The 17,516-nt window shown below is 46.2% G+C and overlaps 2 protein-coding genes across 4 annotated transcripts in view; both read right to left on the minus strand.

Annotated features, from left to right (window-relative positions):
* Positions 1 to 7,551, minus strand: part of SMAGP (small cell adhesion glycoprotein) — a 28,006-nt gene extending 20,455 nt beyond the window's left edge. Inside the window, exons 1-3 of the mRNA XM_029204393.1 lie at positions 6,649 to 7,551; positions 6,179 to 6,280; positions 5,193 to 5,264 (exon numbers count right to left, since the gene is read on the minus strand). Coding sequence (XP_029060226.1) covers positions 5,193 to 5,264; positions 6,179 to 6,280; positions 6,649 to 6,751 — 277 coding nt within the window. The 5' untranslated portion in view covers positions 6,752 to 7,551. The remainder of the gene's footprint in view (positions 1 to 5,192; positions 5,265 to 6,178; positions 6,281 to 6,648) is intronic.
* Positions 7,552 to 10,620: 3,069 nt separating this feature from the next.
* The window catches only part of BIN2 (bridging integrator 2), a 32,188-nt gene continuing 25,292 nt past the window's right edge, over positions 10,621 to 17,516 (minus strand). For 2 of the 3 annotated variants that reach the window (XM_029204390.1, XM_029204392.1), the window contains 3 exons: positions 15,674 to 16,424; positions 12,147 to 12,221; positions 10,621 to 11,322 (listed from right to left, as the gene is read on the minus strand). In XM_029204390.1, coding sequence (XP_029060223.1) covers positions 11,293 to 11,322; positions 12,147 to 12,221; positions 15,674 to 16,424 — 856 coding nt within the window. In that variant the 3' untranslated portion in view covers positions 10,621 to 11,292. The remainder of the gene's footprint in view (positions 11,323 to 12,146; positions 12,222 to 15,673; positions 16,425 to 17,516) is intronic. The other variant, XM_029204391.1, reaches the window with a different exon arrangement.

Raw genomic sequence — 17,516 nt, forward strand, 5'->3', positions numbered from 1 at the left:
AAAAAAAAAAAAAAAAAAAAATCAAGAATTTGAATTCTACTCCACACAGAAGAGCTTTACTCAGACTAAAAGTCACAGGGTGTCCAAGCTAATGAGCTGGAGCCCAAGAATTTGAATTCTACTCCACACAGAAGAGCTTTTCTCAGACTAAAAGTCACAGGGTGTCTGAGCTAATGAGCTGGAGCCTTCTGGCTTTAAGTATCAGAACGATAATCTATATTTGTGACTTACAGTTTGCAAAACATACATTATTTTATCTCTACCCCAAGAATGTGATGTAAGTAGGGTTGGTATTATCATTATGTACAAGCCAGAAAATTGAGGTAGCTCAGCAAGCTTCGTCAACCAGCCCACCGTCACTCAGTGGTTGGCCCAGCCAGGCTTTAAATCTATCTCCTCACTTCAAGGTTCTTTGCAACTTCTGGAACCATCCCTGCTCTGCCTCCAGCTAAACATTTTGTTGACCTGTCCACTGGGTTTGGTTCTCAGAGTTTTATTGCAGGATGGGTATTCACTAAAGCACTGTTTGCAAGAGTGACACATATCTGAATGTCTATCAGCAGAGGAATGATTAAATAAATGACAGGTCATTCATTCTGGAAATAGTACACAGTTGTTAAAAAGAATGTGGTAGATCTGCAATTACTGGGACAGAGTATATGGTTAGACGAAAAAAGCAAATTGCTAGGGCAGTATGTGTTATATGATTACATGTTTGTAAAAAAAAGTAAAGTAGGGCTTCCCTGGTGGCGCAGTGGTTAAGAATCCGCCTGCCAATGCCGGGGACACGGGTTCGAGCCCTGGTCCAGGAAGATCCCACATGCCGTGGAGCAACTAAGCCCGTGTGTCACAACTATTGAGCCTGCACTCTAGAGCCTGCGAACCACAACTACTGAAGCCTGCGTGCCTAGAGAAAGCCCACGCGCAGCAATGAAGACCCAACGCAGCCGAAAATAAATAAATAAAATTTTTAAAAAAGTAAAATAAAATAGGACTATAAACATATATATATATATACACACACTGAAAAAGTCTAGAAGGTTATTCCCCGAGGGGCATGTAATGGCTTTGTAATGAAAGAACAACAACAACGAAGTAAACTAAGTTCAGGAAACGTGGCATACAAGGGGGGAAATGGTTTACAGCTTTCCCCCCATTATCTCCTGTTCCTACTCCATTTCTCTCCTGTCTCCTCTTCCAATCAAAGGAATAAGAATGTTACTTTGGGGACTTCCCTGGAAGTCCAGAGAGTAAGACTCCGTGCTCCCAATGCAGGGGGCCTGGGTTTGATCCCTGGTCAGGGAACTAGATCCCGCATGCATGCCTCAACTATGAGTCTGCATGCCGCAACTAATAAGTCTGCCCACCGCAACTAAAAGATCCTGCATGCCTCAATGAAGATCCCGTGTGCCACAACCAAGACCCAGCACAGCCTAAATAAATAAATAAGAAAGGCAATATACTAAGGAAAGAAGAAATATTAAAAAAAAAAAGAATGTTACTTTGCTCCTTCCCTTCTCAGGCTTAGAAAGACTGTAGCACGCATTTTCTTTAAGGAGGGAGGCCTGGGGCTGAGGACCACAAGATTTGAGATTTGAGGCTCCACCCAAATCCTAACCTACAGCAAATGAACTTCAAGATCTATCTGGCTCACTCACCTTTTTTTTTTGTTAACCTAGATACCTGTTGGTTTGTTTGTGGCCCTTGTTCCTGGGCTAAATCTCTTATCACTGAGGCATCAGATCCTTTGCCACCTGAGTCTGACAACCTATTTATTTGCTCTAGCCCTGCCCAGCAAAGGGCGGCTCCCCCAATTCTCCTTTCCATGGGAACCCGCCCTGGAATTCTGCTCCCTTTCTCCTTCCTTCTCTTTCATGTGCCCCTGCCATGGGGTAAAGTGGCTGAGAGCAGTATACCATGACGGAAAGAATACAGGACTTGGCACAATACCCTGCCTCTGCCATTATTAGCTGCGTGACCTTGGGAGAATTTCCTAACCTCTGAAAATTTCTTAACTTCCCTGAACTTCAGTTTTTGCTTCTGTAAAATGAGAATGAAACGTGCTCACAAGGTTGTGATGAGGAATAAGTGAGATGAACAACACTGAGCGTCTAACCTAGAGTGAGGACAACCTAGGATGTAGCTAGTGTGACTACATGGCAAGGGATGGGCTTTACCCAGTGGGGTGGGCAGAGCGGACAATGCTTATTCCACCCCACTCTCCTTCCAAGAGGGCAACTTATGCACTAGGCACAGCAGGCAACGCGCCTAGGGTCCACCGTACTTCTAGGGGCCCATGAAAATGTTTTTTAGTGATCTTAATTTCTTTTAAAATCAGAAGAAAAAATTGAATGTTTATGTCAAGGAAATTATAATATTGTTATATCAATCAATTATAAATATAACCATTAATGATTTTATTGTATATTAATATTGTATTCTTCCTTATACCAACATAGTTGTAAAATACAATTCTTAACACATTGCCTTTTTAAATGGAGGAATGGGCCCACAAAGGCAAAAGTGCCAAGGGCCCCTGAAAGTTCTAATGTGGCCCTCACTTTCAGCCCTCTTAAAGGATATCTCCTTCAGGAGATCTTTATAGATTGGGGCAAAGGGATGTGAGAGGGAGGTGGGGAAGAGACATGCAAGACCCTCAATGATCCCATTCTTCAAAGTACAAGCCCTCACCCTGTCTGTAATTTCTCCATTTCTGTCCCTGAACTTACATTTGCTTGGACCCAGTGGGTAGGGGACTATATGATATGTCCTAAAATACCACTCCACTCGTGTCATTTGTTGGGTTGAAAATGTAAATAAATACACGACTCAACAACAACAAAACCAGACAACTGAAAAATGGGCAAGGACTTGAATAGACATTTCTCCAAAAGATATACAATTGCCAGTAAACACGTGAAAAGATGTTCAACGTCACTCATCATTAGGGAAATGTAAATCAAAACCACAATGAGACACCATTCACACCCATTAGGATGGCCACTATTAAAAATCAGAAAATAGGGCTTCCCTGGTGGCGCAGTGGTTGGAAGTCCGCCTGCCGATGCAGGGGACACGGGTTCGAGCCCCAGTCCGGGAAGATCCCACATGCCGCGGAGCAGCTGGGCCCGTGAGCCATGGCCGCTGAGCCTGCGCGTCCGGAGCCTGTGCTCCACAACAGGAGAGGCCACAACAGTGAGAGGCCCGCGTACCGCAAAAAAAAAAAAAAAAAAAAATCAGAAAATAACAAGTGTTGTCAAGGATGTGGAGAAATTGGAGCCCTATGCATTGCTGGTAAGAATGTAAAATGGTATAGTTACCCTGGGAAACAGTATGGCAGTGCCCCCAAAAATTAAGCAGAATTACCACACTTATGGGTATATACCCAAAAGAATTGAAAGCAGGGGCTCGAAGAGATATTTGTACACCAACGTTCAAGCAGCAGTATTCACAACAGCCAAAAGATGGAAGCAACCCAAGTATCTATTGATGTATGAGTAGATAAACAAAGTGATATACATTATATACATATAATATTATTCAGCCTTAAAAAGGAAGGAAATTCTGACACATGCTACAAAATGGATGAGCCTCGGAAATGCTATGCTAGTGAAATAAGCGAGACATAAAAAGACAAATTTTGTATGATTACACTTATACTAGGTACCTAGTCAAATTTATACAGATAGAAAGTATAATGGTGGTAGCCAGGGGCTGTGGGGAAGGGGGAATGAGGAGTTAATATTTAATGGATACAGAGTTTCAGTTTGGGAAGATGAAAAAGTTCTGGAGATGGATGGTGGTAACAGTTGCACAGCAATGTGAATATCACTCAATATTTAATACCACTGAACTGTACACCAAAAAATAATCAAAATGGTTAACATTTATATTACGTTTATCTTATCACAAAATTTAAAAAAGAATGTATATAGTTCTGCTTTTGTCCAAGTCCTAATTTCTCAGCTGCCCGAGCAAGCATCATTTGTCTTCCCTACAGGAAGGTTTATTCTGTAGGTCCTCTGCCCTGTCCCCCAGAATACCCTCCAAGGTAAGCACAGTCTCTGTAGTTTCAGAAGTGGCGGCACTACCTTTATGTGGAATCCCTGCTGCACCCCTCTTTGCCTGTATAAACCTTACCCATCCTTCAAGGGTAAGGGCTCCATCCCTTCCCCACTCATGAAGCCTGTACTAACTAATCTAGACGGCTGCCCATTTCTCCCTTTTCTTATCTCCAGCAGACAACTAAGGGTCTGAATTGCTACATCACCAGTCACAGAGGACACTGCCTTTGACTTCCCCTGGGGTTCTCGCTCACCTGTTTCCACATCAGTAAAGCAGAGAATGTCTGTCCTAATGACAAATGAGACCGCATATGGAAACAAAGGTGTATAGACCAACCAAGGTTTTGTTCCTCCCTTACCCTAATTAACATGTAATGAAAACAACGAATGAATATCTGATGGTTTGTCCAGCTCAGCTTGGTTATGAAATGAAAGGTAGGAATCCATTCTCATTCTCTTTTTCTTTTTTTGGGAATCCATTCTTAACGTGAAGGGGAAAGAGGGGGATCCCTAACTAGGAAACAAGGGTAACAATAGTTCCGGGGAACAAGGGATTTTTGATGCTGGAGTGAATCATCAGAGGAGTGGAATTAGAAAGCAGGCAGAGGGACTTTCCTGGCGGTCCAGGGGTGAAGACTGCACTTCCAAAGCAGGGGGCACCGTGGGTTTGATCCCTGGTGGGGGAACTAAGATCCCACGTGCCGCAGAATTCCTTTCTAGGAATAGGTGGGCTTTTCTAACAAGCACCCAGTAATAATAACCAATGTTACTGAGTGCTTGCTAGATATGAGACACTGTGCTAGGTGTTTTACATGGATTATCTCATTTAATCCTCACAAATAAGGTACCATTTCCCCCGTTTTACAAATGAGACTGGAGCTTAAAGGGTAGGTCACGAGGTCACAAAGCTCTAAGTAGTAGTACCAGGAATCGGTCCAGGTCCATGAAACTTCAGATTCAAACTGCACTAAAGTGTGCATGCTGGTTCCCTTCTGCTTCCTCCCAGGACCTTTTCTGGTGTGAGGCAGGTGGAGAGTAGTGGGAGTCTTCCCACCTGGGCAGAGGGCTCAGGGAATTCAAGGACTGGGCTGGGGTGGGGCAGTTTAAGTGGGAAAGGCCTTCACCTACCTCCTGGAGAAGGCGTGGTTGGGAGGCTAGTCATCTCGGCAGGTGGACGGGCACCTGCAGGGAGGTGCAGATCTGTAGGAAGAGGGACAAAGAGAGGGATGAGGTGGATGGGCCCATGCCTGGGGTTAGAAGACGACTGGAAATCCCAGGAAAGCCTTTGGTGCCAGGTTTTCCTGAGTCCCTTCCCCAACTCTCCCCCCACCCCCACCCCCACCCCCGCCCTATTGAACGTCTATCCGGGGATCCTTTCACTGGGCCACCACATTTACCTAGGAGGTTTCTCAAGGCCTGAGAAAGTTAGGTAAATGTACGCAAATTAGCAGCGGACCCAGTTTCACCCAGGCGCGGTAACAGGTCCCCGGTTCTCTCCCAGCCCGCAGTCTGTGGGGAGCCGCCCACTAGGTGTCAGGAGAGTGCAGGGAGGTCAGGCCCCCGGCCCAGGCTCGGGGCCGGCGCGGGGGCAGCGGCTGGGCCGGGCCGGGGAGCCAGGCGCCGGGCACCGGAGGGAGGGTCGTCAGGCGCCCTCAGGCCCGCCCGAGACGGCCGGTTGTCGGGGCTCAGCCCTCCGCCCCCAGTGCCCCCTCGGGCGTCCGCTGCAACGTCCGCGCGGTCCGCCGAGCCCCGCTGGCCGGGCCCCCGCGGCCGCCCACCACCGGCCCGGCCGAGACTCCGGCACCCTGGGGCCCTCGCCGCGTCCGCGGACGTCGGGGCTCGAGCCCGTGGCACCGCCCCCCGAGCCCCGACCCCGGTCCAAAGCCCTCCTGCGTTACCCGCGCCAGGCAGGGCTAGCTACGCTCCGAGGGCGGCCCGTCCCGGTCACCGGTTCCGAGCCGCCGCGACGGGAGGCTCCAGCCGAGGCCCGAGCTCGGCCGCTCTCGGTTTCAGTTGTTGACGCGGCCGCGGCGGCTGCAGCGTGAGTGTGGGCGACCGGGCTCGCCTGGCCCTTCGGCCCTGCCCGGGTCCCCACCTCCGCGTGCTCACCTTACCAGTCGGACGGGCTTCAGGGGAAGGGCAGGCGCTGCGCGTCCGGCTCAACTCGACGGGGGCGGGAACCGCAGACACCGCGGGGACCTGCCGGGGACCCAGACCTGAGGAAGCAGCGCAAAGACGCTCAGAGTTAGTTGCCGAGGCCGGCCGGGGGCGGGGGGGGGGGGGGGGGGGGCGGCCGACTGGGTGGGACAGGAAAAGAGGAGAGAAACCGCCCTCTGCAGGTTCCCTCTGCCCGCCGGGCCGCCTCAGCTCCCGCGGGAGGAAAGGCTGCTTTTCCTTCTCCGATTGTCACTTTACTCTCCATCCGGAGCCGCTTCCTCCCCCGCCTGCCTCGAGGCACCGGAGGGCACGGGATCAGAGTGAGCCCGGAGCTAATGGGATCTGTCCGCTTTCCCCGCCATCGACGTTATTTGAATTTTCAGCAAATGTGGAAAATTACATTTACTTGCGTTTGCATATCACTTACGTAAATAGGTCTGTATCCAGAAGCTTGGAACATAAGCTAACTTAGTGGGCACACCCCGGGCCAGGGAGCGGGGCGTGAGGTGGGGAGAGGAACGTTGCCCCATTCGGATCTTCCTTGCCCGAATTCATCTGAGGCAGTGTAGTGTAGAGGTTAAGTGCGTTGTGGATTTTGGACTCAAACAGTCCCAGCCCCGCCGCTTCTTAGCTGTGTGACTTTGGGCAAATTACTTAACATCTCTAAAAGCTGTTCCCTCATCCCTGAAAAGGGGGACTGAAAAATCAGGCCATTTCATAGCGTGGTTCTAGCACCTGGGAAGCACATCAATTTAACTACTAATTAATGCCATACTTTAGTCACCTCCTGACTCGCTTCTTTCTGGCAGGAAATGTTCCCAAATTAATGAGGAACTCAATGAGTAAGGATGTAAAGTATAAACACAGGCTCTGGAATCTGCTCTGCTGTGTGATCTTAGACCGTTTTGTTTCATTTATCTGGGGCAGTATCTACTGTGGGGATGGAATGAGTTAATATTGATACATTTAAAGCATTAGAAGCTTACCTGGCACACAGTAAGTGCTCAGTAAATGTTATCTTGGCTTCCTGTTTAGGGTTAGAACTCTTGTGGTTATTCTGTCTTCCCTCCCAGTGATACAGACTTCCCTGCTTTTTATTCCTGGGAGGCAGTCTCTAGGTTTGGGAATCAATATTTATATAGATCGATAGAGACAGGAATTGTGCATGTTCATTTGGGAGACAAAGACTGAAATAGTCTCAGAGAATGGGGGCACAGGGTGAGAAAAAAAGCAAAGAAAGAAAGATAGAAAAGAAGGGAGGGAGGGAGGGAGGAAGGAAGGAAGGAAAGAAAGAAAAGAAAGAAAGCACAGTTGCTTTCATTCCTAAAGATGTTATGTGGTTGGAAAAAAAATAAAAACAGAGAAAAAACAGAGTAAATTGACTAAATTCATTTACTTGAATATATTTTTAAAGGCATAGCAGTTATCAGTGAGGAAGAAGAAAGCCCACGTGTGGGAAAACTACCAATCCAACCAAGAAAGGCAAAGAAAGTTACACGTAGGCAAGGTGGATGTAAGTTAATAAAAAGGTAAGGCTGGCCAGTCCTCAGATAAAAGAATACCCAAGAGAAAAGGGAATTCAAATCCTAACGGTTAAGTTGCAAAGGTGGACAACTGCTTGCATTTATTACCATGAATTCCAGGAAAAGTTGAGATTTTTCTTGTTATCTGGGTCAGTCTCCCGCGTGGCATATTCCTTTATGTCTGAAGATTGTTAAGAACCAGACTCTCATAGGCCATCCAGCCCAACTGAATACTGATTTGCTGTGTTACTTTTACAATTTAATTTGATGGCTAATAGTCTCTCACAAGCATCTTTTTTGTTTAAAATATAACCTTAAAAGTTTTGCTAGTACATGATTTTAACCCTGTAGGCACATGCTATTGATTTTGAAAGTGTAAACATGCAGAAAAACAGGATCCAATATGTACATGCTCAGCACCCAACTTAGCATAAAATAAGCAATGCTGTAAGCAGCATGTACTCTGCTCTTTGGAGTGTCCCATATATCCTGGATGTGCGCTGTTCCTAGTACTCTCTGGATATCTTACCTAGTCTGTCAGTACTGTCCTTCACATTGCTGGAAGGCAGGGACTGGGTGATGTTCTTGCAATTAATTCTAGATAGAGATGCATACAGAGAGATGATGAATGAAGCCTCAAGTGGTGGTGAGCTACCAGTGTTCTCCAAGGATTAAATGCTAAACTTCAGAAACTGGAACAGCCATCCTTGTGTTAACAGACCTCCAGGGGCCTCAGGGCAGGGGATAAGAGATATTCATCTCTGCCCAATTTTATCATCTTTCAGCCCAGTCTTGCACTGCTGCCAGGATGGCAGTCTTCTAAGTCCTAGTCTAATAAGTTCTGTTAATGCACTACCATTGGACCAACCACAACTTTACTATTTTGTAAATTAGAGTAAACAATCTGGTCCCTAGCTGGGACTATCTACCCTAGATAAGCAAAATTATTACTCATGCCCAGCTTACTGGCCCTTTTCCCTATCTTCCTGGAGCCTCCAGTAGGGCCATATGCAAATGAAGTGTCAGTCTCACAGTTTAGTCAAATTTTCCACTTCATTTGTGCCTCTTTTGTAGCAGTTACCTTGAGTGCTTAACTCCGCACCACCAGACCATAAGTCCCCAAAAGTACTCTCTGGCACACTCTCCAAAGAGGATCAGTTTCCTAGGAGATGAGGGCCAGGGAAAGCCTGGTAAAGAAAAGGCTCGAACTGGGTTTTGCCTTGGGAGGGGTACTCTAAGCAGGTCCTAGAGGACCTTGGACAGCCGGGAGCCTGTATCCCTAGCATATCCCCGACCCTTCCATTAGCTCTGAGTATCACTGCCAGCAGTAACTGAGTGCCACGGGAGTGGGATGCCTTCTAGGAAAGGAATTAAAATACAGGCAGTAGGGCTTTTATAGGGGGATATGCAACCTCCTCTCCATTACAGCAGTAGAGATCCTTTGAAAGTTTTTAAATGGAAGAGTAATAGGATTAGATCTTATAAAAATGACTCCTAAATACAAATATGCATTACCAGCTCCCTAAGGGACATGTCTACTGAAAAGTCATGCAAGTTCTCAAGCTCTTTGTACCAATGTTTGTATGGGACACCCAATAAACTGCCCATAAAGGGTATAATTTGATCAGTTCTGACACAGGTATACACATTAAACTATCACCGTAATCAAAATTAGGAACATTTCTATCACCCCAAAAGCTTCCTTGCGCTTCTTCGTAATCCCCCCTCCCTACTCCCACCCCATATCACCACCACCACCACTGGTCTTCCTGTCACTGTAGACCCTAACATGCCTCCCCCCAAGCTGGGCCAGTCAGATTCTTTCTCCAGGGAATCTGCATCTGGAAAGGACACAGTGGCAGGAGGCAGCTGAAGCTGAGTCTTCCAATGACAGCTGCCTGGAGGGGCAGTCCACACGTTCCTGCTACAGACATCCGAGGGTTCTTTCTGCAGCCTGGTTGTTTTCAGTTCTATGAGCTGCGTAATATCCTTCCAACATATCCTTTACCGCTTAACTGTGTCAGTTTGTTGCTTGCAACAAGAAAACTCACATATAATGCACTTCCTCCTACAGTCACCACTTCAGGAAATGGCACCACCAAATTCTAGTCTCTCACGCCTAACCTAGAATAATTCCTTAAAACTTCAGTCTTCATCACGTCTCCTCTCACCCATTGCTAAATCCAGCCTGTCTGCTCCCTGCTCAGTATTCTGTCTCTATAACATTCTTACTTTTTTTCCTCATCATTATTTCTCTAGTACCTAGTACAGTGCTTGGCAGAGTACTCAATAAATTCTTGCTGAATGACTGAATGAACAGTGACATCATCCATCACCCCCAGAAACAAAAGCAAAGATGGATGAGTGAGTGCTTGCATATGTGTGCATGTTTATCAGGGTGGCAGGACTTCAAAGTTAGTTTTTAATCTTTTCACAGAAGCACATGATAGGACTTGAATCCAAGACTTCTGACTCCAACTTCCATACCATTTCCATTATACTTTGTATCTATACCATATATCCTTTCCCTTCACTTGGAGTTCTCTTCCTTCTTCCATCCTGCTCAGATCCTTATTTACACTAAGTACCAAACTGTAGGCACTCGATACAGCTCTAAAATATAAACCCTTTCCAAGAATATTTGCTTATTAACCAAAGGGTGGGAGCGGGGTCAGGCAATAAAGCATCTAGATTGAGGAGAGGAGCCTGTGGCCCCTGGCATCATCAAAGAGTTCTAGCCAGGAGGTAGGGTGAGCTGGGGGTCAGGGATGTGACTAAAGCTTTCTGAACCTGGGGTAGAGTCAATAACCTTGCCTAAGTGAAGGATAGTTTGCTGGGCTGGAACAACTTCCTGTGTCAAACAAAAAATCCATACATCATCAGAATAATACTTTATTTAACAATCTGAAAATATGTTCTTTTGGTTTTAAGTCTTGCAAAATGAGTGGTAACTCAAAGATCTGTTCGTGGGCTTCCCTGATGGCGCAGTGGTTGAGAGTCTGCCTGCCGATGCAGGGGACACAGGTTCGTGCCCCAGTCCGGGAAGATCCCACATGCCGCGGAGCGGCTGGGCCCGTGAGCCATGGCCGCTGAGCCTGCGCGTCCGGAGCCTGTGCTCCGCAACGGGAGAGGCTACAACAGTGAGAGGCCCGCGTACCGCAAAAAAAAAAAAAAGATCTGTTCACTATTCTCTGAGTATGTGTGGTTATATGCCTGTGGGTGGACAAATGTCTATGTCTACAGATGCTTTTGCTTTTTATAGTCATTTTAGCCCCACTTCATTAGAATATAAAGTCTTATTATTCTAACAATGCTAAAACCTGAGTTAAATATTCCAAGTCTAACAGTCTCTTCTCCCAAGACTGCCTCCCTCCCTCCCCTAAGTCTGCTCCTCAGCTTCCATTAATGCTAGGTCTTTAGAGACCGCCAGCATTCATAGTTTGAGAAACCAGAAATGAATGCCGGATCTTAAGTCCCTCTGACTTATATCCTCTAGCTGAGGGGCCTTTCTGGGGAGGTGTGTGTGGGGAGGTCTTGGCAGTTCCTCTTCAGAGTTGTGCATTTTGAATGGTAGACACCTAGAAAGGAAACATGATTGCATTAGATGCTGACCTACCCTCCCACTAACCAATTAATAAGGGGGGGGGGCTGTGAAAACTCCATTTTCTTGTCCTGAATTATATTTCATGTCATGCACTGGCCTGTATGGAGGTGGGGGCAATGTGAAACTGGCTGTTAGGATTATTGTAAAGACTTGTTGCAGATACTGTTCATTCTGTCATTCACCATCTCTTTATGAGGATTCGCAGAAGAGATTTCCTTTTCATCTTAGTAGCAGGAGTTGTTCTCCTAAGGAATGGGCATCATAAATTGTGTGAACTGATCAGGTTTTTCCTCTTCTTCTTGGATGTTAGTCTGGAACCAATTTTGTGGTCCAGCCTTAGTAAGTCTATTTTATAGAACGCACATTTGTACTTGCCTAGGTCATGGGTCCATTTTATTTAGTCATTTATTAGTCACTCTCACTAATACACTTCTGAGTTACTTTACTACATTTCATGTGGGTGCCTGTATGTATTTACTTTTTGTATGCCTTTTGTAGCTCTTAACTCCTTTTTGAAGTAAGTTCAGGTATAACTAAATAAATTCTTAGGAGATAGGGCTATGGGGAGAGGTCAGGAGGTTCAAAGCCAGTTGGGAAATGGGCACAAAGGAACCACAAAGTACGGTCACTCTTGGTTCTTCTGGCTCCCACCTGCTTGACTTTTCCCTAAGGATATTGTTCACTGCTGGGTTCCCCTCACAGCCCACAGCGAGGATGCCAGCCTGTAGCCAAGCATCTGTCCATCCGCAATCCCAGTCTCACCACCCCTCCTGTTGTCTGCATATCTGGACTCCTTACCTCTTCTTGAGGCTCGGGTGCTATGACGCTGCTCTCTTCTGGAACCTCAGAGACATGAAGCTGAAGACCTTGGTTCTACAAAAAGAAGAGTTCTGCCAGTGAGACGTGTCTCAACCTCCCAGCCTCTCAGCTTAGAAGGGTCTTTTGTGCCTTACACTTCATAAGGGTCATAGATAATACTAAGGGCAATCATACAATGTTGTTTCACTACAGCCTGAAAGCAACAGGGAAGGCTTTACTGCCATCCTCCCTCATATCAATAAACCAAGATTTGAAGGGTGAAATGACTTGCTGGGACAGGAAGCCAGGTCTTCAGATTCCAGAGTTGTTTCCATGATTTGTGTGACATGGCATTTATACGTATAGCTAGGTGAGACTCTGTAAGTGTATAAATATAGGTCTTAAAACCACTACCTATGACTTTTAGGCTAATCCTCCTCAAGAATACACGGCAGTTCTCACACTTAGATGATCCTAACCCACGGCAGTTAGGAGAGGCAAGCGGGAGGATGGTTTCCTTGGGAAAAGGTCTAGGTTCTGAGATGGGAGCCCAAGGTGTGGAAAAAGCCGTGTCTAGTAACTACTAAGCCAGGGGAAGACCTTGGCACTCTAAGGTTTAGAATGAACTTTTTAAAAAAGAAATTTATTTAACACACTATAAAATTCACCTTTTAAAGTAGAACCGATTTCTAACAGTATGACAGCCACTTGAAATTCTGTGATTTCTCCTTTCAGGAAAATTTCCGTCTTCGTACTCCCTCTGCTGATTCTAGGCCATGAACTACCTCAAAGGTAATACTATTAATACCTCCAAGAAAGTTATCAAAATCTTCATTTTCTCTCAGGTGAGTCAAATGCTGAGCAAGAACAGATTTTCTCACAGTTATCTTTTATTTATTTATTTAGTTTTTGCGGTACGCGGGCCTCTCACCGTTGCGGCCTCTCCCGTTGCGGAGCACAGGCTCCGGACACACAGGCTCAGCGGCCATGGCTCACGGGCCCAGGCGCTCCGCGGCATGTGGGATCTTCCCGGACCGGGGCACGAACCCGTGTCCCCTGCATCGGCAGGCGGACTCTCAACCACTGTGCCACCAGGGAAGCCCCAACATTTTTTTTTTTTTTGGTCACAGTTATCTTTTTATTTACCCATTTTTATATGTGGTATGTCCGTAATTCTGCTTGAGAGAAAATATGATTTATGATGCATCTGTGAGGGAGATGAACAAATCTTATAGGACACAGGCTTCAGAGGATTGATAATTCTGATACACTAGGATCTAAGATGCTCTATTGCTTAATTCCATAGGAAAAATATGTCTCCTTAGCCAATGACCAATGCAGTCCCACAGGAGAGGCTAGGAGTAAATCTCAAATATAAGGAGGTAGGGCTTCCCTGGTGGCGCAGTGGTTGAGAGTCCGCCTGCCGATGCAGGGGACACGGGTTCGTGCCCCGGTCCGGGAAGATCCCACATGCCGTGGAGCGGCTGGGCCCGTGAGCCATGGCCGCTGAGCCTGCGCATCTGGAGCCTGTGCTCCGCAACGGGAGAGGCCACAACAGTGAGAGGCCCGCGTACCGCAAAAAAAAAATAATAATAAATAAGGAGGTAACCTCAGGGGAAGGAAGTTGTGTCCTGTACCTCATTTCCAAGGAGGACAGTGTTACTAGCCTGTTCCTCCAAATAGACAGCATCTTGGTTCCCATAATCCCTTCAGTAAAATTACTCCAAGAATGAAAACTTGTTTTATTATTCACCTGAGCCAAACAGGTCATTCGATTGTTGTCTCTATACTAAAATCATGTAACATATTACAGTCAAATTTAAATTAATTTTGGATTTTCCATAGAGTTGAGTTGCTCTTTTCAGTGGAGAAGTGGCTATACTCTTCATCTACGCAAAGTCCCACATTTATCTTGGGCTTATTCACTATCCACATGCCCTGCATATCTCTCACTCAGTGTAGCTACCTCAGACCGGAAACCAGCCAAGGGAAGGTTTTATATTATGCTCTGTTAGGACATTCAGTACCTCACGTGAATCAAGACTGGGGGCATAATACTGTAGATGACTCAGATTTTAGTATCTCACGGGAGTCAACTGAGATAAGTCTATTGTCCTCTTGTCTTCTACCTTCCTTGCCTTGCCAGACATCACACCCTTGTTCCCTCTGTCCATGTTAATTCCTCTCAGACAGCAGGAGGCTCCCGAGATAGCCTGGTCAACCTTCAGGTAGGCATATTCAGTAGTAGGGTGGTATGATCTGAGGGGTAACCAGACATCTCACACTCCCAGATATCCACATGGCTCATGCCCTGGCCTCCTTCATTGCCCAGATGTCACCTTCTCTGACCGCTCTGTTTAAAGCTGCAATTCAGCCCCCACTCCCTATGCCTCGCCCTGCTTAACTTTTCTCCCTAACTCATATCACCACTAAACTGTAATTTTACTTACTTATTCTGTTTCTTGTCTATCTCCCCCTCCACTAGAATGTAAGAAGCTGGAAGGCAGAGAATTTTGTGTTTTGTTCACTGTAATACCCCACTTCCTAGAAAAGTGCCTGGCACATAGTAGGGGTTTAATGAGTGATTGTGGAATGAATGAATGAATCTGGGTGCCACCTAGTCAGATGCTGCCCCATAATCCTCTCTATAATGCACCTGACAGGGAACCATATAGCCTTAGCTTTTAACACCAAGGAAGGGGAACTAGTTTTCAAGGTGGCCCAGCCCATTTTGGTTTTTGGATGCCCCTCGTGCCCCCTTTCCTCTGTTCTCCCATACCACTTCTTAGAGCTAATTGCTAAAAGTTCCTCTTATATTGATCCAAAATGTACTTAAAAAACCAAAAACACTTTACACGCAGGGCCTTTTTCTGTCCTCAGGAGTCTTATAGAACAAGTCAGATCTCTCCTCTATATGACAGACTTCCATGTAATCTGAATAGAATATGACTGGATTTCCAGATCCTTCACGGAATTGGTTGCTCTCCAGAGGGTCTGTGTCTCTATTTTAACAGAATCCTTTTCTCATCCATATTTTCACCTTTCAAAAGACCATCCCTTTTGCTTTACCTTCCTTTTGTGAGTTCCTTCTTCTAGGCTTCTCTCATCAAACAAGATATACCTTGGAAATTTGCTGATGCCATTTTGCTTGGGGTCTATTCACCATAATCACAAGTATGACAAAGTGAAGTGAGACCTTCCTCCCTCTCCCACATTAAAAAAAGGAAAGATCAGGATCCAGTTGGGAACTCCCAGAACTTGGAGCAAAAGAAAGAAATTAGTAAGACTCTTCTTATATTAGAGATAAGCCCTTTGCAGCAGTCAATTACCCTGGAAGTACAGGTCGCTAAGTTAGTTGCTATGAAGATGTGCAATCCCCAGAACCAAAAAAGGTGTCCAAGAGTATGCTTGAAACTGTAATATAATGACATAAAGTCTTATCTACTGTGGGGCAACCTGACCATAGTAAAAATAATCTACATGGAGGTTATAAAAGGGAATAAAGACTCAGCCAGATCCATTCTCACCTGACAGATCATCAAGGTTGGGGCAGTACAAAGTTCTTCTGGGTTCAGATTATCGGTGTTTTCCTTTTCTCCGACCTCAGGAGTTCTTGTCGGCTTCTCTGGTGGCTGTGGATCAGGAGAGGCCTCTAAGGAGGCCCTAGGACTTGGAGTCTCAGCCCCCAAGGAGGCCCTAGGGCTGGTGGGTGAACTCGGTTCAGAGGCTGTAGGGGTGGAGGGCATGTTCCCTAAGGAGGGACTGGGGCTGGGAGTGGCTCTGGGTGGAGGAGGCCTACCGGGCGGTGCTGAGGCCCTCTGCATAGAGGCTCTCTTTGGCTGTTCAGATCCTTCGCTTGAGGTGCGGGTTCGGAGGACTACTTCTGGGAAAGGTGCGGCCTGCTCTGAAGGGATTAGAGCTCTGCCTGGTGATGGAGCTGGGGAGCAAGGGAGAATTTCCTCCTGGGACTCTCCACCCTCAACGGTGGGTGAGGGCTGGGGCTGGGAGGGGCCGTTGAAAGCTAGCAGAGCCTCTTCCTCCTCAGAGGAGCTTTCTTCAGCCTCCTCCTCTATTTCCTTGTCTGTTAAGGGCTCTTTTTTAATCTCGGAGTTGTCTTCTCCCTGGGCTGGATCAGATGCCAGCTCTTCCTCACTTGCTGAGGTGGAGTCCTTCTCACTCTTCAAGGAAAGTGCAGAGGGACTGGTAGGTGAGGTAAGAGGGCTGGAGACTGTAGATGTTCGAACTGGGGGAGAGATGACTAGAGAGCGTCTGCTGCTGCTAAAAAAGTAAGGGCATTTAGATTCAGAAGAGCTAAAAACTGGAAGTAACCTAAATCCCCAAATAAATAATGATACATTCACATAATAATAAAACAGAATAAAGCAATTTAAAATGGTATTGGAAAGTCTGTATAATTTGTAGTAATGCTTATATTACAAAGTGAATTGGAAAAAGGCTATAAAATTTTATCCATATCACGATCTTGATTATCTAAAAATATATAAAGAAAAAGAAACTGGAAAAAAACTCAGCAATATATTAACAAAGTATTTTGGGGAAAAGATTCACGCGTGATATACAGTTGATCCTCATGGATTCCGTATTTGCAAATGCACTTACCCCCTGAAATTTATTTATAACCTCAAAATCAACACTCATGGTTCCTTTGCGGTCATTCACAGACACGTGCCAGCTGTGAAGAATGAGTGCCTGACCAGTACTTTCCCAGCTGAGGTCTAACAAGGCAAGCCTCTGCCTTCCTGTTTTAGCTCTCTTACTGTAAATATGTCCTGTTTGCCAGGTTTTTGGTTGTGCTTTTTGTTGGTGATTTTGCTGCTTAAAATGGCCTCCAAGTATAGTGCTGAAGTGCTGTTTGAGAGGAGAAAGTCTGTGATGTGCCTTACAGAGAAAATACATGTTAGATAAGCGTCATTCAGGCATAGTGCTGGTGGCTGTGAGTTCAATAGGAATGAATCAACAATATGTACTAAATGAGGTGTATTTAAACAAAAACGCACACAAGAAAGGTTATGTATTGATCGACTGATGACAATGTTAGGACCAGGGGCTCACAGGAAACTAACCCTGTGTTTCCCCTAGGAGCAATGGTTCAGTATTCACTAATTCAGTGCTCATGGTGACTTAGAACAAAACTACCATGCACGGGGCTTCCCCGGTGGTGCAGTGGTTGAGAGTCTGCCTGCTGATGCAGGGGACACGGGTTCGTGCCCCGGTCTGGGAAAATCCCACATGCCGCGGAGCAGCTGGGCCCGTAAGCCATGGCCACTGGGCCTGCGTGTCCGGAGCCTGTGCTCCGCAACGAGAGAGGCCGCAACAGTGAGAGGCCTGTGTACCGCAAAAAAAAAAAAA

This window comes from Monodon monoceros, unplaced genomic scaffold (assembly GCF_005190385.1).
Source record: "Monodon monoceros isolate NGI ecotype Baffin Bay Population unplaced genomic scaffold, NGI_Narwhal_1 Super_Scaffold_6, whole genome shotgun sequence".
NCBI lineage: Eukaryota > Metazoa > Chordata > Mammalia > Artiodactyla > Monodontidae > Monodon > Monodon monoceros.